A 23,184-nucleotide genomic window follows, 5' to 3' on the forward strand; every position below is an offset into this window, starting at 1 on the left:
AGATGCAGCAATACTGATCTCACAAAGTCATAAATTAACTTATTTTAATTCCAGGTGGTTCCTGAGGACCAGCGCTTGGCAGTGGCCATCATTTTAGTGCTCTGGGTATCTGCTTTGGCCTCGTCTGTGATTGACAATATCCCATTTACAGCTACAATGGTAGGATTCCTTGCAGGTTCGATGTTTCCTCTTCCTGGTGCTGAGAAGGAAGCTAAGTTTACTGGTTATGATGTGCTATGTTGTAATTTTCTTTATTCTCTGGGATTTCATCATTGTTACAAGCTCATTCACACTGTTTAGGCATCTACCTTACCATTGCTGCTAACAGCTGTAGTTGGCTGTGGAACTAGTTTCACTGTTTGAGTTGTGTTTCTGCATTTTCTCTCCTACCCTGCTATATCAACATACATAGCTGAAAAGTAAAATTGTATTTTGATGGACACTTCCATTATCCATCTGCATCTGTCAATGTTTTCCCTCTAACTGTTTTCCCTCTAACATTATACTAATGTTTTCTAATGTTTGCTAATACTTGAACTTTCTGTTACTAACTTATGTAATTACTTCATAAAACAGCAAATCATATTAAACATAACAAGTTTTTTCAGCAGCTGAGTCTTAACATCAGAAAAGTAGCAAGTAAGTAATAGAATTGTTCAATCAAGATCTCTGTTTAAAGTGCAGTAGTTCCTTCATTATACCATAGGAATTATTAATTGTACACCATGTTCTGTGTTCACTTTGAGTCAAGGTTTAAGACACTTCATACAGGGCCTAGAACAGTTTGGATAAATTTGCAACTGCTCTGTAATTATTTGCTACTATGGTACTTTGGTTTTATTACTGTGGTGTTTCCTGTTAAACTATATTGATTTAACCAACAATAGACTGCAAACAATAGGCGTGAAGAGGAATACTGGTTCAGGATGAGTCACCTTCAAGCAAACACTTCAGGACTGTTAAGCAATAATGCAAAAATCTTAGCTTAAAAGGTTCTGCCTCATATCCAACCAGTCTGTGAAAATTGGTTTGGAGTAATAAAAAGGACCAAACAGCTGCATTCACAGAGATCAACAAGACTTCGACGTATTTTGAAAGGAAAGAAAGGAAACTTCTTTTAAGGAGACTATGAGTATACTAAAAATTCCTAAATGGTACAAACCAGATTAGTTTATTATTTGAAAACATCTTATCTTTGTACATCTTACCTCACCTTTTCAGTGCAACAGTGCAAAATTGGTGGATTATTCTTTGCTCTGGACAAGAGTAAACATGGCACAACATCACTATCAAAAGTGTCAGTATAGTATGGAATTTGTATAGAGGCAGTTAAACTGGATTCTCTGCGAAGATCTCAGAACTGAACAAGAATTTTAAGCCACACGGGGTGCTTTTGAAAGCATTACTTGAAACAGTGCACTGAGTTGCTGAAGTGAATTAGGTGATTATAAATTGTTCACTCTTACTGTTCCTGTCTTGGTAAAACTTTGTATTAAACTAAAATAAAACACTGAATCTACACAACGACAGAACAGTTTTCAGAGCATATCCCGTTTTTTTTGCTTCACATAACTTGTCATGAATGCGAAGGTCATAAACTGCCCCCCAGAAAGATGAAGAGATTGAAATTTACTTGCTGTACAGTAATCCCAGGATTTTTACATTCTTTTCAAGCACAGCTTTCTAATTAAGAGTATTTGAATGATTGTTTATTACACTTAATTGCATAAACATGCCTAGCAATTGTGACAGCTGTCCACACATTATAGGAAAATCAATCTTCTTCTTTTTTTTTTTTTTTTTAATATGAATAAATTCTACTGTAGCAAATTTTGAGTTAGTCATAGCCCTTGTGGGAAACTGTATGAATTCTGTATGCAAAGAACTGTGTTGCAGTGACAAATTTAATATATATAAATGTATCTGGAAGCTGCATTAAGCAACCCACAACATGTTCTATGCATAAAAAATTAATAATCCAAAACCTTAGCTGCCAAGTCTTCAGCATTTTAATTCTAGAATGGCAAGGTTGTGGTGTTTTTTTTTTTCCCCATGTTGTATATCTAGCCTTTGTCTGAGTAACAAATGTGGTGAATCATGTTCTGATGCTCTATGTGTCATTCTATTAACCCTCTGATTTTTAATTCCTTTTTGAAAAGGCTAAACTCACAGTGACATTCCTTAACAAGAAGATTCATTCATTTTTAAAGTCTGTATTTTCCTAGTATTGTCATTTAAATAGCCACAGATTTCTGCCCTTAGAATGTTAGGTGATGTGATTTAATTATCAGCACGCTCTTTAATTTAATTGACGTGTTTTATCAGCTGCATATGCTGGAGCCATCTGCTTATATTTTTATTTTATTGCCAGAACTAAATATATAGCCGTAATAAATCCTTCTCTTAGCTGAGCTTAAATACTGTTTCCTCAATACAATGTAACAAGCAATTTCAATTAATCACCTGGCTGCAAGGTGACTTGGTCACTGACAGGTTGTTGTTAGAAAGCAGATAATTTTGGGACAACTATTTGTTACCTCTAAAATATCTGAATCATTTCATTTACACTGCTGAAAATTTCATCAGAATCTTATATTCTTAGTGCCTTTTATTTTTGGATCTTCTTTCCTTCTGTCCTGCTGAAGATGTATGTTCTGCATTTCAGTGCTCAATAAATGTGTAAGACTGAACCCTAGCAGACTGTAGACAGACCAAACATCAACAACTTGAGAAACTAGAAATGGCTTTTTTTTTTTTCTATTAATGCACATTCTCTGCAGTTTGAACAGAGAAGACATCTTTAACACATTTAGTTCTTAGCAAAATGTGTGCTGTGAAACTTTAAGTTGTAGAACAGAAATGACTCCTTAAAATAAAGATGTATGTTGCTGTTTCACCATCATGTTGCATAAGTAGACAAGATGGGTAATATAACTTGATGCCTTGTACCGTGCTGCATATATATGTCATGAACATGAATGAATGTTTAAGTTGTCCTTTTTGCATGATGGTAGTTTGAGATTACTTGTACAAAGATTAAATTTGAGAGGAATAAAATTAAACCCTCTCAGAAGTAGCTTATGCCACCCCAGGAGGAGAGTAGCATTGATAGAGTAGAAGTTCCTTTCCTCTTTGGTTTCCTCCTTGCATATCTGAGATTCAATAAGCTAAGCTAAATTATCATTTCTGTTTGTATTTCAGAAAAGGGTCTTCACAATTTCAAAAGAGCTGTTTCTTCTGTCTCCTTGACTGGGAGAGTGTCATGCTCATGAGCAAGCTTTTTCATAAACATATTTGAATAGGATAAAGGCCTTGATTCAATTTACTCTTTGGTAATTAAGAGAAGAGGTTGTGGCAGTAAGGTGTGAAAATGGTAACAGTTTGATCACATTTTTGCTTATGAGAAATGCAGTTTAGTATCAAAATAAGATTAATGACTGACACCTTTCTGTATCGAGTGTTTGAGAACACTCTACTTTTTCCAAGCACATTCATTATTTCTGATAGTTATGTTGTTTTCTTTTTTTCTATTTACTTGGAGATGGATAGTCATATAGAATGTGTGAAGGTGATTAGGCTTTCCTTTGTGAGCTGTACCACACATTTTATTTAGATTCTACCAATCAAGCTGTGATGTGAAGTTCAATACCAAACTTTCCAGCAGAGCTAGAAAGTTTTTAGAAACTAGTCAGATTACAAAACTGCACTTTCTCTTGTTATGATGCAATGAATCTTTGTGCTTAAAAGATGATAAAGTTTGACATCTTTGATCACAGACTTTCTTCTAAGTTGTTTTTGTGTCTTCAGTCAATAGGGATTTATTTATTGGTCAATGAGAACTCATGGAGCTGAGCTCCTTCAGTAAACAGAAGACTAAACTTTCTGATGGGAGCACTGTGCATTTCTAGTGCAAATACCTAGCAGAGAATCACCCATCTGATGTTCTGCCAGGAATCTCTGCACTGCTTCTTCTCATGTTCTTCACAGTGCAGTAATTAGAGAGGGGCCCCTGGAGGACTATAAGCCTCTGCTTGGCACACAGTTCTCACCAATGGGGTGTGAAAATGGCATTACTTGCTCTGCACTTGAGATCTCACTGGCACCAGCTTTAGGATTGAACTCAAAAGCAAGAAAATAGGATTGTCATTTTAATGCCTTCTACATACCTACCTTCTCCATGTCTGCAGGGCAGAGCATGACAGAAGGAGTCATCTAATTTAAAAAATGTTGCTAGCCTGCATAGTGCAGGATTGTGTCACGCATCTGTAGTACTTTGAGATACTTGCAAATAATTCCAAGGAAGTAAATAATTGTCTCTGGTTCTTGGGTCAAAATTGCATAGCAGGAAGAAATGCTGTATTTAAATTGAACTAGATGTCTTAATTCGGGGATTCGTTACTTGTGTTTGAAGTTATTTCATTTCATGTTGAAACAAAACACTGAAATAAATGCAACCACAATTAGAACTGGATATTGTGCTCTGGAAGTGGTGGTTTGAGAGAAACAAAGATTGAAATCTTTCATGACTTTATCATGGAAAAAAAATAAACAGGCAAAATATCTGGCATGCTCTTTTCTTCAGGCCTTAAACAGAAATATCTGTCTTCAGGCAGTGTACAATTCAGGAATAACTGTTCAAATGTTACCTTATCTTGGTTAACCAATAAAAGAATTTAGGAGGGATGATTAGCACCAATGGTATTAGGGAGGGTGAAGTAAGGGATTTCACAAAACCTGCATATTGTTTCTCACCAAAAGAACACATGCATTCAGAAAATGATGAGCATCATTCAGCCATTAAAACAGAGAAAACAGAGAACATTGTTCAGGAAGCAACAGCTCCATCTCTGAGATCAGACTTGTGTAATGTATCCAAAGGACAAATTGGAGGATTAAAAGTGATAACTGTAACCACTAGTGTAAATTCTGGATTCTGAGAAAGTATTAATTTTAAGATAAATCACAGTTATTCCCATGTATCACTTTCTGCTTGGTTTCTCACTGTTTCATTTTTGTTATTCTTAGTCTTTCCTTTGGTCTAATAAATTTCTGCACATCTCAGAAACAGGTCAAAAATACTAGCACCTCTCCCTTTGCTAATGACCATTTTTCTACAGGCACTGATTAAGCCTTTCTTTCAAACCAATCAGTTACTCAATGAAGTGGAAATTTAAAAAAAAGTTTTCCCCAACTAAAGCTGAAGTTTCTTAGGTTTGAAGGTTGGTAGTGACTGAGATCTAGGGCTACTGGAAATCTTGCCTGCTGCGTGTTTGGTCTCCATACCAATTGCCCAATGAAGTCAGTAATGTTTCCCTATGAACCTGATTTGATTTACAAATATTTTTTTCTATAGTGATTTATTTTTATTTGCTAAAAAAATATTAAATGAAATTCATAAAACTTGCAAATATTTCCTAGGATAAATATATTTTATGTATACATATAAAATATAGATATGTATATATTTTTATATATAATTAGTCTAAATAATAAAATAGCTCAACTCTTATGAATTCAGAGGACTGTCACATTGATGTCTGTCAGTTTTTTCTGTAACAGATCAGACACCTTTGGTTATAACAAGAATCTAAGAATATTTTAGTTATTGATGCATTCTATGCGGTTGGGTCCAGGTCTAGGCATCTCAGCAGTTTCCAGGTAGAAGAGGGATGATAGCTCTGCCCTTCAAATTTCAAGGACTGGAGGAGGAACTGCATATAATCACTGATAGTTCTCTGTTGAAATAGAAGGCTCCAATTGGATGCACTGAAAACCTTAAGGCATCTTCAGTTTTTTCAGCAGTCAACCTGTGACAGGATTGGCCTGACATTACAAGTAACTTCCCTACGCCTTGTGGGACTATAACAGTCAGTGGCAAAATTAAGCACAAACCAAGAGTGTTGTGCAAAGATGCTCATTAAAAAAAAGAAAAATCGTTATTTGGATTTGCTTGTATTTTAGTTGTTTGCTTAAGCATTGTCTCCTGAATCTTACTCTCTTTTCTTCTTAAATCACAGATTCCTGTTCTTCTCAATCTGAGTAAAGATCCTGATGTTAACTTGCCTATTAAACCATTAATATTCTCGTTGGCCATGGGTGCATGCCTAGGAGGTAAGTGTTTATGTGAGAAAGCTGGCATAAGGCAATAACTTTGAAATTATGTTAGGTATTAACTGTTTCAAATATGTTTAATTATTTCATTATGCAAAGTATAGTGAGGGCCTGATGCTGCTCTTTTTGACTTCAAAGAACTCCTGGATGAGGATCCCAGTCAGTGTGTGCTGCATACACCACAGTCATATTTTTGCCATTTCTCTTTGAAGACTATATCTGATGTTGCATTGTCTCCAACAAACTGAATAAAATACAAATGCACAAAGCAGAAATCCAGATGGTGCTTATGGAGTTCTGATCTTTTCTGAGAGAAAATTTAAAAATATATTTAGTTTCCAGAACTGAGATCCATCATTGCTCACTGAAAAGATGCAGAAAATGCATAATAGCTGAGATCTGAAAGCTTGATTCAAAGCCTAATGAAGTTGCTAGGAGGTTTTCTGGCTGGCTTACAGAAATGGGTTGACTATCCATTTGCTGAGCTATTTAATCCTCCTTTCTCTAAGGAACGTCTCATTGAAATATTTGGGAAATGTACCTCAAATAATGAAAGTTAATAGCCATTCTTCTAATACCCATCTTGATATTAACTGGGATTTCTTACATTGTCAGTTCATTAGTGTAAAACAAGCAGATGGCATTGTTACTGTATATTTTTTCTTAAATTAAAAATGTACCATGTATCTATTGTAGACTCAACATTTCCTCTCTATTATAATAACAAAGGAGAATAGCCTTCAAGTAATTTTTAAATTAATGTCTATACTTGATTATTCTGCTATATGTTCTGCAAATGGCATATGAAGCTTTCATGACGCAGTAACAAGTACACTAAGTGCAATTAAAATATGTAAAATTTTAATGGGAAATAGTGTTAGTATTGTTTTCTACTACTGAGAATGTTAATGCTAATTACATTGTACTGAACTGTGTTCTAATCCATAAATACTCAGGCAGTTAAGTTAAATAAAGTTAAAATGGATAACATAATTTTCAATGAATAGCAATGAATCCAACCCTTTTTCCTCCCCAGATCCTTGAAATAGTTTCCTTTGTTTATGGAAATTAAAGCCAGAAACCATTTTGTGACTAATACAAGTTTGGATTCGTTAATTTAGTTAAGTGATTGCTAGTACAAGTGACCTTAATACCAAACAAATATTATAATGATGCAATTTACAGATTGAATTTTAAGAGCATGTTGCAAAGACAGGACAATTTATACTAAACAACACTTATTCATTTTACGAATGTCTTTTTTGTATTCATTATTACTTATCACATTGTGACGTTAATCTGCAAATCTGCTCCCTTTTAGAACTAGTGATCTGAATATTCAGCATGTCTTTATATAGATGTTTGCCACGAAAAATCACCTTTCTTCTCCATTTGCTAATCACCAAAGATACTCTGATTTCATTAAAATTTCAGATTAAAAAAAAAAAAACAACAAACTTCATAAGGAGCTAAAACTGATGAGATTTCACTGACTTATTCTAAGCACGAGACACTTTACCTGCTTTGGAGTCTTTACGTATATCAGCTGATACTCCTACAGTATCAGTTACTGTGTGAACCCAAATTCCTTAATTTGATTTCTTGAAGCATTGCTGGGGCTTAACACAGACTTCTATGTTTGCTGTATAACACAATTATACACATTTAATTAATATAGAAATTGTCAGATTTAAGGGTACTACTCAAGGAATGTTCATTTTTGAAAATAGACTACTTATAAATACTGTGATAAGAAGTAAGGGCATTGTCATTATCTGCAAAACTTTAAACTCTCCAAACAGTGCTCTATTAGGATAAAGCTGTGTGAGTGCTCATACTAGCAAAGATCTCATGGGAGTGTAAGTCTGTGGAATTAGTCCTAACTAATTACTCCCCTCGTCAAAATCAGAAGCTAATGGATAGCAGTTTATAGGTAGGGAATGGAAATGATAGAAAAGATTTTCATTTGAAAGTTCTAGCAAATATTCAAAAAAAGGAAGAGAAGAGGCTTTAAAAAAAAAAAAAAAGGAGGTTTGGCCTTTAAAATTACACTGAAGCATTGTGAAGCAATTCTCAAGGTAGGATAATCTCATTTTTAAGGCAGAGATGCAAATTATATCATTATACTCTGGTGCTTAAGGCAAAAGATTGGACCTTATTATTCCTTATGCAACCAAAGGAATATAGCAAGCAAGACTTTCCATAGAAGAATCTGATTAAATAATACATTAAAGGTATAGATATCGTAAATAGTTGTTTGCTGCATATTGAAGAGCTTCAGAAAAAGTTGGATAGTGTTTCTGGGGTTCAGGGTGAGCACTGCACTATGCTTGCTTATGTGTCCATGAAGAGAACATCATCTTTTGTGCCTGTATGAGAAAATGCCATGAAACTGAAAAATTTCCAGTGGTGCTGTTACTTTTTTCTGCTGCCTCAAAGCGCACAGTCAGCTACTGGTTTAGAAGATGATGGGATGAGAAAAGACTGTAATTTTCTTTCATTGCTATAGCTGTTGTTCTGGAAATGAAAGGACTGAATAAGTCTCAAGTAAGATGGTGAGACCTTTGCCAATATAACTGCCACGCTGCTGTGATCTTTCAACACCGTCTCCCAAAAGAAAGATGCTTCTATTAAATTTCTCTCTTTTATGGCATGAAGTTCAGACACAAGGTGTAACCAAAAATAATATAGATGCTCCTTGCACTTATAAAATCTATATCTGGAAGTGAGAAGGAAGGAAAAATTCTGTTTTTTAATCAAGAAAGCCAAGAACAATGTCAGCCATTGGCAATTCCTGGGGAGGTGGTCAGAATTTTGAAATTTCTGGGTCTTCCTCAGAGTTTGTAGTTCCATTCTGGCAGAAGTTTTCTGTCAGGTGGGGTTAGCCTTATGCATCTGAAATAAAAACATGGTAAGCCATCAGGAAATCTAGTTCTGCAAATTTACACTTATATTTGTTCCAGCTATCTTTAGGAACTTTAATGAAGTTGTGAATTCAGAGTTTGGCGGCCCCAGGCTCCCATTTGGTGCTGGAGAGTGTGGCACTTCCAGGAGGCAGATGTTTACCCATACACTGAAAATGTCAGATGTTCTTTGCAGAGTAGATAGGAATCCTTAGCATGCAGAACTTCAAGAGCTGAGAGGGATGTCCAAAATTAGAGCAAATTAATTCAGAGTTTGGGGCCTTTTTATTTGTCAATTCTTCTGAATGTTGATTGACCCCATTAGCTCATGTCTGTCTGGACATTTACTGTCAGGGTGACTAAGTAATAGCTGGAAAAATTGTATTGCTCACATAGCTTTTTCTGCAGTATCTGATAGTAATTCAATTATACTTTGAAAAGAGCAAAGGGGAAAGAAAACAAGAAATTTGAAAGAAACTGAAGGAAACAAAGAAATAACTTCAATTATTTTCTGTGGTGCTCTGACAAATCTGCATTCATATTTATTTCACAGGAGAGGACATTGAATAAAGCTTTATTCATTAATGCTTCCTATTCCAGTATATGATGAAATTATGGCATCTCTTGAGACTGAACTGTATGTGGTCTTTCCAATAACATGTAGGGAATGCTGCTCTGAAATTCTGGAGGATAAATGGAAATTGCTAGTTTCAGCAATTTCAGAGTGAGAGGAGCTTTAATCACATTGCTTCTACTGCCTTATAAGTTTTAAAATAACGAGAAACATGAATTCAACTCAGTGTGTAAGTGCATGATCAGAAATATACCTATTTTTAATTTCAATTGTGTAAACAAAATTATTTTCTGACCTGAAGAAGTTTATAGCTAAGACATTGCTTGAAGGACTTCTGTACATTTGATATATGTGGCATTTGTTTGCCTTGTTATCTATTTCTTTTTTTCATGATGTATTAAAAATATATTTGTAAAAGTGAAACAAACAAACAAAAAAGGATTCAAACTAAAAGGGAGGGAAGATTCAGACTGGATATAAGGAAAAGGTTTTTTACAATAAGAGTAGTGAAGCACTGGAAGCGGTTGCTCAGAGAAGCAGTGATTGCCCATCCATGGAGACAGCCAAGGTCAGGCTGGACAAGGCAGCTCATGCTGTTTTCTAGAACAGCCAAGAACTGCAACTTTCTATAAAAATCCAAGCACAGTTGTTTTTGTTTTTGTTTTTTTTTTTTCCCCTTAACATTCAAACTCTGGGACATTTTCATACTTTTTCAGTATGAAGTCCTGCTTTAAAGCTCAGCGGTACCATAAAGTCCTTGATGTGAAAACCAAGCTCATTATCAGAGCTGAAGGAGATCCTCTAATCTTTTAAGATTTCTGAAGATAATCCTCATTGGCGTGAAAGAGATAGAAAAGAAAGCTGTGAATGTCAAATAGAAAAACAGCTAAAACCCTATGAGTCCACTTGGCAAGCATATCATTGTCTGTATTAAGGAAATATCAGAGACCTGCTTAGGTTTATGACACTGAGCTAATAAAGAATCAAAAACCATATTGAACCTATCAATTTTTCTTAGCATGGCCATTTTTCCAAGTTTGAAAAGATAACTTGGCAGACATATATATATATGTAGATGGATGTATGTTATTAAGAGTAAAATATGAAGTATATGGGGTAAAAGATTATGTTCTATGTCACCTATACTGATGAGAATTTATAGTTCAGATGGTAAATCTTGGATTCTAAAATGGAAAGGATGAGAATCTGTATAATATGCAGAATTCAATTCATACTGATAAATTTGAAATTCTTCTGCTGTCTTTGTAATCTGTGTAAAGTGATTGTTTGTGATAGAGTTCTGCAAATTAGAGGAAAGATAATGATCAGCGGTGACATTGGAGACTCCTACAAATAATATACAGAGATTTGTTTAATTTTATTTACTTGCCTAGTGCACTTGTTTATGAAAAACCTGAAAACTACAGAGCATCCTTCTTGGAAATATTGGCCTTTTTTTTTTTTTTTCAGAATAATATAGAATATTTAAACTCATGATGTTGTATTGGTGAGTCACCACAATATAATAATACAAACGGTGCAGTGCTATCAGAAGAGGTATATTCAGTTGGAGGATAGCATTCAGGCTATCACATAGAACAAGACAAGAAAGCTACAGCAAGCTCTGAAACTCTAGGTGCAGAAGATAATGCTGTTCTATCTTTCTTACCACAGCAGACACTTTACAGATAGTAAACTCTTTTTTGGAAAAGGAACAAAATGATGCTGCTTGCAACTGTGTTTGGTAATCCAAAAGAGAGGAGGAAAAGAAATCTGAGTCTGCAATATAATTAATTCAAAGTGATGAATCAGATTGCACCATCAAACACTCTCTATGACACTAAAGAAAGTTGTAATTGTGTCCTGGATATATATCACTTAAACGCATATTATAAAATATCTGCAGCACAATTGCTGTTAACACACCTAAAGTGAAAAGAGGCACTCAACAGGAGTTGTCAAAGTATTTTAAACAAGGCACTTGATCCATAGCAGTGTGCGCTAGATGACACTGCTCGAAGCAATGGGTCTTACTAGATGATACCAAGTGGTCCCTTCTAACCTTAACCATTCTGTGATTCTGTGATAGCAAAACATAAAAGCTAGGCTTCAGTTGAAAGTCAATTTACGTTAAGTAGAAATCTGAATTTTAAGCTGCTGAACATTAAAATAACTTAATGGAGAGACATTCATTTAATTTTGAGTAATATTATCTTGTTCTGCTCAACTCAAAAATAAGTCATAAAGTTCAATAATTGCCTTTTATTCCAGAGGACTATTCAGAAAATGGTTTTTCAGTGTTTGGTCCACGTGAAGAAGCTGTGGAATGGAACAGTTAACTTCTGAATGTAAAAATCAGAGAATAAAATGAGTAAACTGGGGTTTATATGCAGCATTGAAGGTTTTAAATTTAACCTAATTGAATATATTTTTCAGGGCATGAAGGAATTGAGTAGCAGAGCTTAGACTTTTAGAATATTTAAGTCTAAAATATTTACCCTATGTGAGTTAAGCTGACTTTGAGGAGGCAGATGGCTATGGTGAACTTGTATTTTATGTCTCTTCTGCAGATATCTTAATTTGAAAGAAGACTATGGATTCATGTAGCTCATTAACATAACAAGTGCAGGATGTTCAGCAACCTGTCTTGCTTATTACACACTTCTGGTAGAAGACAGAAAATTTAAGTTTCACCTTTTCCTTTCTTTGAAAAATAAAGTAATGAAAGTTGAATAGCACTCACAAATACTTACAGTAACTGTTCTGCTGGTGGTAAAATAGTGGTAGTAGAAGAGGGTAAGGTTCACTTTATTTTAGGTGTTGAATTGAATGGTCAGGTCAGTTAACACTTTGAGTAAGTTAAGACTTTGATTCACCTTCAATGTTTACCCTATGAATTTATTATGTAGACATTTCAACAGAAATATCCCTTTCAAAATATTTCCAAATAGGTAAAATTAAAAAAAAATAGTTACTATCTTATGATTGAAGACTGTTTGCTGAGTTCATGCAGACCTTTTCTTTCTTACTGCTTATGAGCTGAGGTTCCTGGTTATTGTGAAGATTAGCAGTGGTTTAATTAGCCTTGATTCTGTAATTCTTTTTTGACTGCAAAGTTTGATTATCCAGAGCTTGTAAATTTTTACACATTAAAAAAATTAGAAGATACTCAGGAGTTGTACGCGCTTAAGAGATTAACATAAATGTCTCTGTTTAGTGAGGCAAATGTGGATCAGATTTGTGTAAAATACAAAATTTGTGAAAGCTGTGAGGGTTGTATCTTGCAAGGCTAATCAAAACCATAACTGTTCCGTGTTCAGTTCTGTAGACAGATTTATTGTATTTGTTTGAATCATGTTTCCAGTAGAGAAATGACATATTCTATGGTATAGAAGGCGCACAGATCAGTCTACCTATGGCTAACTATATAAAGTGCATAGGAGAGTGCACAGCATTTTCTTTTGAAAATTGATAGGAGGAAAGGAGCTGGCTTTCTTAAATAAGTTATGGATAGACACTTTAATAGTAGAGATCGATTACATCAAAAAACAGGGATGAGAAAAAATTATTAATGGTTCTGTAGTTAACTCTTGGTTTTGAAGTGAGAGCACTTGACTGGAACAAAGCTGCACAAAGAGATATCCCTACATAAAGCTGTGGCTTACACAGATGGTTTCCCAAGGCTGGGGCAAACCTACTTTGTGGCTTGTCTGTCTTTTATTGTGGCTGCAGGATACTGAGTTTCATGTTTGCTGTTGAAATAATTGGATTTCAGAAAAATAATAAACACTTTTCTCTCCTGGTACACTGCTAAATAACAGCCTTTGTTCAGTACTTGATATGAAAATTGTGTAGTCTTTTTCTGTGGCGATAGGCAACCAGAGATACAGGGATGAGAAAATGCAGAAAGTCTATTGGCTAGTTCAGGTTGAGAAGTGGTGTGTGAGGCTCAGAAGAAAGCAAAAAATCTCCATAATCTATCCCCTTTAAAAATTGCTGTTGCACAAGATACTAGCTCATTTGTATTTTGAGAACCCATCTTTATGATACTTTTTTTTTTTTTTTTTTTTTTTTTTTTTTCCCCCATGCCAGGCAAAATAGCTTTTTAAAATTCCCTTGGATTTCTCAGTCCTTTCAGTAATGAACACTGAATCCTGCTAGACACTTTAAAAGTAATTCTCCAGGCAAACATATTAGGAATGCAGCAGACAAAAAGGCTAGGCTTGCTCTTGAGAGAGCAATTCCAAAGATGCTTCTAAAAACCAGTGGTATTTAGATGCAACATATGTGTTGCTGCCAAGTAACACAATGAGAAAAAGATTTAAAGTAAGAGGAAACATTATTGATGTAAACTGTCTCCCTTTTCTTGTTATGATTCTTTCCCAGCTTTCCAGCCCCAACTTTTGAAAAGACTCTTAAATTCTCCCAACAGTGATTTTCAGTGCATTGCAGAGTATAATCATGTAGATGAACTCTGTTAAAGCAGAGGCTGGCTGAGCTCAGGCAGGTGCACTAGGTATGGGGCTTGAATTTAGCAATCTTAAAAGTAGTGATGTAGTGGAGGGCAATGATAAATAATAATACTGAGTGGAGAAGAAGTCTGGAAAAAGCAGGGCTTTTGGATACGGCAGGTATCAAATCAGTCTTAAGTAACCTTCTCAAGAGCTTTCTGCTTTTATCTCTAAGTTAGATGAATATGGAAGATCACATTTTTAAATGTGGGCTTTGCTTTCAAATATTTCTTCATGAATTTATTTTTAATTGAAACTGTTGAATACTTTCTTATACTTGAAGTTAATTTTGCATTCTTTTAAGATATTCAGAGTAATTTCCTGTGAGAAAATAAAATTTTTTATCTCTGCTTCTGGGCAGAAATAGTAGAAGACCTTCTATTATGCTTCTGCAGTGGTTGTGCAAAGCTAGGGTAGGTACGTGAAAAAATGAGCATGATCCATAAGGATTCCTCTGCCATTTTATTCTCTGTTGTGTAGATAGTGTCCTCACTTTAAAGATGTCTGAATACTTCTGAGATCACACATCAAACATGTTTCTTTTTTCTCTTGCATTAAGAAGGAAGGTTCTCTTGATTTCATGGTTATGAATTGTTAAGCATAATTGGCATTAAAAGGATGCCTGCAGTGTACCAAGAAAAAAAAAAAGGTAGAATAAGTATTGAAAGATACTATATGTCTTACCTCAAACATATCACCTTCTATTGATATTAGAAATATTGCATTTATGTAACTGTAAGGAATATAAATTCTTGGTAAGTATATGTGTTGTGATAAAGGATGAGTTACAGTAGGAGTCATCAAAACTGGTGTTTTTTGATAAATTCACTGGTGTGCAATTATAGCTTGAGCATACAAATAATTAAATAAGAGCCTTCACTATGTGTTTTAATGTTAATTATTCTTAAGGCTGAAGATGATATGATGATGAAATAAAGATTCTGTGAAATGCTAGAAAATGCTTGCTCTTCATTTGCGTCAATTTGAACAAATTTAATGTACATAGGATCCCATTTACATCTATCTAGTCTTGACTTTTCTGTGATTCAGAGGACACAGTGTCACTGTTTCACTGCTGAGTTTAATGCCTGTCTTTAAGACGGATGTTCCTGGAGGAGAAACAAAAGTTTGTCTTGGTTGATAATTTCAGTGCAGTTCTTTGAAGCATGAGTAACTAATACCTAATTAAACTGCTCACACAGTCTGAACAAATGAAAAAGAAATACTACTTTTTCAGATAACCTTAAAGACACGATTTCTCCTCTAGTGACTTCTACTCGGGGAAATCAATGCAGTGGTGATGCAGAAGCTCTTTCCATAATACCTCATTATCTGAATGCTCTACAGTAGCTCCTGTACAGTATGGAAGACTGTGTGTTTGGAAATCCTGGCTGTATCTAGTCACAGCCATGGGAAAAGTATAATTTCAGTCCTGCTCCTTTAATTTGAAGCCAGAGGTATATTCCTTGTCTACAATAAAATTATTCTGATGGTGAAATCTGATTTTGCTACATGTAGAGCAGACTCTTACAAAATGTTGGGAGAATGTAGACTAATAATTAGTAGTGGAACTGAAAATTCTTGAAGTATTTCTGTTTTGCTCTTCTAATAACTTCAGCTGTTTTAATTTGCTCTGGTTGTGTATTAAGCCACATGCTTTGTGTTTTGCCTTTCTTATGTGAAAGCCTAACAAGAATTCTGATTAAGTTCTATTTCATATCTCTGAGCATATATTAACTAAAATACGCTTTGAGCCAGACAGGACAGAGTAAATAAGCTGTGTTGTTTCTTATGACCAGTACTGCTCTAGGCACTGTTTTTTAAACATTTCTGGCCACTAGGAAGATAGATCATTTCTTATCACCACACTTGTGATGACATGTAGTGAATCATTCTGTGTGATATGAAAATTAGGTCACAAGTAGCCTCTTGTTACTCTTACAAGAGTGCTCTACAATGTTTTTATGATCTGTAGGGATATACTCTTTTACTGACGAGCATTCGCACTAATGTCAGGAGAGCTCTTTAGAGACAGAAAGGACTGTTGCACTCAGTTTCTTTGCAAAGTTAAAACCTTAAAAGGTTTTAAGCAAGTAGGAAGCTCTTCACCTAGCATTGTTCCTGGTAGAGAAGAAAAAATAGGAATAGGGAAAAAAAAGAAGACGAAATAAAATATCTGTTCAGAGCTGGGGACATGGGAGGATATTTTCCTTATCTCCAGGAAATGTATATGTCTCATGTTTGAATACTTAGGGTAATCTTACTTTTGCCTTAATTTGATGGATTCTTTGGTAAACTGAGATCTGGGTAACCTGAAGCATTTACTAGGTCAAAACAATTAACTGTAGCTTTAATTACCTCTCCTGAGAATTTTTTTCTCAAACTACAAGTATCTCCACTGAGCAATCATGTTTAACAAGGCCAAAATGAGAAGAGTAACTGTAAGCCTTTGATAGTCAAACACATGAAGACTTATGCTTAGAACAAAGGATATTTTATTTATAGATGTATAACAAAAGAGGTGACTTGCTACAGTATAAAAGAAAAAAATCTTTCAGATAGTTTTCTCTTTTTTTTTTTCAAAATTTTAATGAAACAACAGAATATAGGAGTCATTGTTACTTCCCGATTCATGATTTAGAGCAGAATTATTTGATGAAGACATCTGATATGTGGAAGTGAAGTGTACAACTTTTCTTAAGTCTAAGGTATGACTCAGGGGAGAGCTATAGAAAATGAGTCAGTCCTTCTGAGCCTTGAATGCCTAACTTCATGTTGTAACTGTTGAAAGTTTAGAGAAAACACAGGAGTGAATTAGTTACTGGCAACAGCTTAGAATTTAAAAAAAAAAAAAAAAAAAAAAAAAAGGTATATAGTTCTTTCAAGAGGATTGATGCACTTTATAAAAATGATATTATTTTCCTTTTGCATGTACATGTCATAAGAGGGCCTGTATAATGTAATTTGTTGACGTTCGGTGAGTAAAGTGTATTCCTTCCATGTTAGAAAGAACTGCTGTAGTTTGGCAAATAAACTTTATATGATCTTTTTTAATTCAACAGACAGGTGTTTGTCTTCCAGTCTCCAGATTTTTACTTATGAGAAAAAAAAAAAAAAGCTATACAATTCAACCAGCAACTAATTATCCTAATTGTATGTATATATAAAAGACTCATTTGTAAGTGTCATTACTATGTGGGGAAAGAAGGCATCCATTTTTTCATAAAATCCCCTAATGTTTGCTGAAGATATTATTGCAAAATTCTGTTTTCTTTCCTGTATTATTTCATCCTTTGTTTTCAACTCATCTGATGGAATCTTTTCATATATAAAACAACAGCAAAAAAATCAGCAGGTTTATCTGAATTCAAGTCCCTAGTGTTACTTTGAAGTTAGATTGATTTTATCTTCCTTCCCTGTTTTCCTATTTTATGTAGAACCTGAGAATGGCACCAGGCTGAAGCTATTTCTAGGATGTAGAGATACTGTCTGTGTGTTTCTTTTCAAGTCTATCCAACAGAAATTCATTTTTCTTTTCCAGCTAGTACATCTAGGGACTTCAGCACAGAATAGACAGCATAAGTGTAAGAAACAGAGCATATCTTTAAGCCACTATCTGTCTTCTGAATGGCAGGCAATGGAACACTGATTGGAGCATCTGCAAACGTTGTTTGTGCAGGAATTGCTGAACAGCATGGCTATGGCTTCTCCTTCATGGAATTCTTCAGGTAAACTTTTAAACTTTTCTATTTAAATCTGTCTTTTACTTTCTTCATGCAAACAATTGAGCCTCCAGTGAGAAAATAAGTGGGAAAAGTCTGTTAAATAGACCTGCTTTTCTGACAGGTTTTGGCCACTGAATTGTGAGCAGGAGTCTGATCACATAGTTTTTATTTAATGTGGATAGAATGTATAAAGATGTTGTGATAACGTGTGGTGGAAACCCCAGGAGAAACTAAACTTCAGAAATCCCTGCTTTGATTACCCTCAATCTTATCTTCAACACTCCAGTTTTTCTTCACAATTTTCTTTATTTTAGTTCATATTCTCTATTAGCTTTCCTTTCTATTGTTTATCTCAGAGCCTTCAAACCTTTTTGACTAATGTGATTAATCATATGGGAATGTCTGGAAAAGAGCCAGTGATAAGATAATGCTTACAGCACACTTTAACTCTCTTCCCATAGCCCTCTGATAGTATATTTTAGAAAGACAGAATACCCTTCAAATCAAATGCTTGATTTTCAGGACCTTTGATACTGCATTACAGTCTTACATAATACAAACTGATAAATAACAGACTTGGATTTATAAACAACAAAAGATGGTGATAAAACAATAATGGTGTTGTTTGGGGCTGCTCTGCTCATATTTCACAGATATTCAATCTGTCATTTTAGGATGTAATTTGCTTTTAATATTAAGTTTCTTCAGCGGAGGTTCAGGTTGGACATTAGGAAATACTGCTCCAAGAAAGTGGTTAAGCACTGTAATAGTCTGTCCAGAGATATGGTGGACTCACTGTCCCTAGAGATGTTCAAGAAATGTTTCAATGTTGTACTGTGGGACATGGTTTAGTGGAATATATTGGTGATAGGTGGACAGTTGGACTGTATGATCTTATAGGACTTTTCTAACTTTGGTGATTCTAGGATTGTGAGGAAGGATGCGAGAATTGAATCCAGAGTGATCACAGAAATGTAGTAGTGGAATTAGCAAAAAGAAAGTAAAACCCCACTTTTGCTGGCGTCTCAGTCATTGAGCAGGTAGTTAAATGTGCTTCTTCATAATTTGCCTTAAGAAAGTATTTGTCAAATGTTCTCCAGTTCAGTCTATTTGGAGGCATGTCATAGAATCATAGAATCATAGAATAGCAAGGTTGGAAACGACCTGCAAGATCATCTAGTCCAACCACCCTCCCATTCCTATTAGTACCACAAGCTACTAACCCATATCTTGTAGCTCCTTGTCCAGGCACCTCTTGAACACTGCGAGGGACATTGACTCCATCACCTCCCTGAGCAGCCATTCCAGTGCCTGACCACTCTCTGAGAGAAAAAGTTTTTCCTAATGTTCAACCTAAACCTCCTCTGGTACAACTTCTGGCACTAAGACATGTTACATTTATCCCTTGAGGATTTTGATCTTCCCTTTATTCATGAAGGCATTCTCAAAGCACAGAGTGACTATTTTCTGCATTTCTTCTTTTTTTTTTTTGCCCCAGATTTCACAACCCATGTTCAGGGCTCCCTGATGTACTTGTATCAATTCAACTAAATTACTCTCCTCTTCCACCTTGGAAAGTGTTTCATAAAACTATATTAATGTTCTTTAATCTTTCCTCTTGAAAAATCTTGTTTGTACTTGAAATTTTCATTATCATTTTAGTAATTTGGAAGTTCTTCAGGCACAGTCCTCTTACTCTGTTTTCCTGTATTGCAAAGATAAGATGAAATATGAAGTACAGAGCTATTTGCTTTTTTGTTGTTGTTGTTATTGTTGTGTTGTTTTTGTTTAATTGCACCATTTCAAATTCTTGCTTAATTTACTGTTCACTGTTAAACTGAAGATTGATTCACATTTCCTGTTATTTCCCATCACAGAGTGTGGGTATATCTCTTCTCCCTCTGCTCTGACTCCTTCAGTTCTTTTTCCCCCATATGTTGAGTTTCTAAACATTATATCATCAGAAGGCAGAAATAAAAGGGGAATTATGTGATATATAATCTATTAAGTGAATTAGAAGATCAACACAAAGAAAGATATTAAGTGTAAAAATAAAAATAATAGTAAGGTTTGGAAAAGGTGATAGTGAGTGGTGGGTCACCTGCTTGGTCAAGGTAAATGTCAGAGCAAACAAATGAGTGTGCTTCTGGAGAGAAACAATTTTGTATGGCTTGATCCTGTAGAAAACATCAAATTTGTTATTAGGTAATTGCTCATTGACAGCACAAACAGTAAGCAGAAGGCAAAGAAAAATAATATTCATAGTGTGATTTTTAGTCTGGTTATTAAAGACACAATCATAAAAAAAAAAAAAAAAAAAAAAAAAAAGACAATTTAACATAAAGGAAAGCTCTGAATGTAGAGTGGTACTATTTGTCTTAACAAACTGTCAGATCAGAACAGCATAGACATCCTGCCTGGACAATTTTCAGAGGTTAACATTGGATTTTGCATCTATTAAGAATACAGTAGAGAGAAATTTTCATCTTCTTCAGACATAACAAAAAAGAAAGAACATTGAAGATAAGTCTTCTAATCAAGATGCTATGTTTCATATTAGCGTTTCATTTTTACTGATATATCTCTGAGTCTGTGATACAGCATTACACTTGGCCAATCTACCCAATGGAATGTGAAAATGGCCCTTAGAATTATTTCTGTTACTAATAAAAACTTTGTTTCCGACTTCATTACTGAGTACTACATAATGAGTACTCACTGCTGTAGGACTTCTAATTATCTGTTTCTACATGCTGATAAAATTTCCAGCTTGATTTTTAATATTCTCTTTAAGAAATGCATTTATTATCTTGTACATTTACAAAGTATTTCAAACACGGTATAAGTCATGTTCCCTCATCTTACTGCAATACAATATCAATCACCACTGTATGTCTTTGATACATAACATAATTTAAAAAACAAAACAGATAAATGCTCAAGCTATAGGGCAGGAAAAGAAAGTGAGGGTTATGTTAAATGCTTTAATTTTATTTAAAGCAAATTTTGTCTGACTGTGAATATGTCATTGTGTAGAATATATAGGTAAGGAAAAATGAACTGGATAACCATGTAGTGCAATGAGTATATGGGAGAGATTATTTGATACATGAGGAAATCAGTCTGTCCAGAGGAAGAGGGTATGAGCCTGGGGGTCCTACCTGAGATTATAATGCTAAGGTTAACTGGACATGATCCTGAAAACATTGTGCATATTTTTAGGTTTATCATTTTTCTGTCTTTGCTTTCTCTTTATATGGTATCTGAGGAGCTAAACTGCTATTCTCTGTTTTCACTGGGAGTAGCAATAATGTGAAAGTGTCAGAAGATATTGGTTTCTGATAATAGCTTCCTAACAAGTTTGTTTTCATCATAGGATTTGTGTTGGGAGATATTCACAGCAAAAATATTGACTGTAGGATATCTCATTTATCCCTGCTTGAGAGCATTCACCCATAAAGACTGTGAAACAGTGCTTTTGAGGGCTATCATTCATGCACATGGGAGGGCAAATTTCGTGTTCTTTGCTACCCCCTGTGTAACCTATTTACGCAACTTATTAAAAATAGCATTTTTAAAGAAACCATTGGGCTCTGTAAAGTCATACAAATGTCTTTACTCAATGATGTGTTAGATAGCATTAGTTTTCTGCGTTCTAATTCATTTAGTGTCATTTTCCCCTTTTCATTGTTATTAACACCATTCTATGCCAAACACTGTTTGTTTCAAGACTGATTCCGATCAGAATAAAACCAGCTCTGTTACCTTAAGTGTAGATTTTGATGGTTGAGACTTTAGTCAAGCAAGATGATATTCAAACAGTTGTACACAATTCACCTGTGGGCTTTCTGACCAGCTGTGCAGCTTCAGGAAATGGGATTTCAGGATGCTTAAAGTATCCAACCCAAATTCATTGAGGAATTGCTGAGGAAAGATTAATGAGTAAGACACACAGGTTAGCTCAATCCCATTTCAGTAAGGAAGAGTAGTGGGTTAAATGGGTAATAAATGTTGATATTTGACATTACAACTGAATTCTCTTAAGTACAGATGCCACACTTGAGCCAGCCCCTCTCAACAAACATGTTAATGAACAATTTCAACTTGTGCAACTTCTAATATTTTACAACTTTTGGTTTGTAAGACTTCTTTCTCTAAAAGAATCCATGTATTTAAGGTTTATTCGTCACATTTTATCATCTTTGTCTTGTTTTCTTAAGGTGCATATGGGAAACATTAGAAGCTTTCTTTGAAATATGGAAAACATATACTTAAAACCCTATTGCACGTGAAAATGCTCTCCTTATTACTAGACCTAGGGAATTGAGTTTAACAAATGTTATTTAGATTTTAACACTCTGTACCATGCTAGGAATTGTCAGCACTGGCCAAACAAATTCTCTCAAACAAGCAAATGCAACACTGACATGCACAAGCAAGGCAATTATTAAATTGAATGTTGCTAATTTTAAATAGCTGCATAGCCCATGTAAGAAAGTATTTTTGCATTAGTGTGGTACAAATAATTTTAAGGATAATTCCTGAGTTATTAGGTGTTTTGTTTTTTTTTAAATAAATATATCTTTTGATTTGTACTTAGGTATGTTTATATTTTAGGAAAAAAAAAAGGAAAACATAGGATTTTGAACCCTTACATAGGAGAATATTTTCTTTTCCAACTTGAAATAGGATTTATCTGTATAATGAGTTTTTGAATGGAACTAAACGTAATTGTGTACCTTCTAATGAGAGTCAATATCTTTGAATTCTTTGCTCTGCGAACATACAAATAGTGGTCTTGCTTCTCTGCTGTGAAGTCTTTGGATTTGCAAACTAGCCTCCATAAACGAAATTAAATTTAAATACTTCACATTATTTTTAGATCATTACATCAGTAAACACAATGTTACTCAGATATTATTACTATTATTTTTTTAAATAGTGTTTTTCTTCTGTGGTTTATGAAATATGATTGTATCATTCTCTAAGATTTTTTACAAAGATTTTAAGAAAGCAATTGCGATGATTTAATTTATTATTGGTCACTCATTCTCCAGGCACATGCATACTATTTTATTGCCAGAGGGTACATTCGTGGAAGTAATATCTGCCTTTTCCACTTTCAAGCTTCTTTATCTCCATTTAGACATGAGGTAGCACTGTACTTAACTTTGTCCTTGTTGACAAGTCTTCCAGTTTGAGAAATGGGCTGGAGTGTGCTGCATCTCCAATTTAGAATTTGTATTTGTGTTTCTTTCCCATAGAACCAAAGGGAGGAGGTAAGGGGAGGAGAGGTAGAGAGGGAGAAGAAACGATGAGATGCCTTTGCGTGCCTGGGTCTCATTTCAGGTTGGAGCTGA

At 34.7% G+C, this 23,184-nt stretch overlaps 1 protein-coding gene across 1 annotated transcript in view; it reads left to right on the forward strand.

The window, feature by feature from the left end:
- Positions 1-23,184, forward strand: part of OCA2 (OCA2 melanosomal transmembrane protein) — a 200,479-nt gene that overhangs the window by 104,528 nt on the left and 72,767 nt on the right. Inside the window, exons 21-23 of the mRNA XM_052664808.1 lie at positions 55-159; positions 6,018-6,111; positions 17,734-17,827. Coding sequence (XP_052520768.1) covers positions 55-159; positions 6,018-6,111; positions 17,734-17,827 — 293 coding nt within the window. The remainder of the gene's footprint in view (positions 1-54; positions 160-6,017; positions 6,112-17,733; positions 17,828-23,184) is intronic.

The sequence above is a fragment of the Tympanuchus pallidicinctus genome, unplaced genomic scaffold, assembly GCF_026119805.1.
Source record: "Tympanuchus pallidicinctus isolate F22 unplaced genomic scaffold, pur_lepc_1.0 scaffold6, whole genome shotgun sequence".
In the NCBI taxonomy this organism is placed as follows: Eukaryota; Metazoa; Chordata; class Aves; order Galliformes; family Phasianidae; genus Tympanuchus; species Tympanuchus pallidicinctus.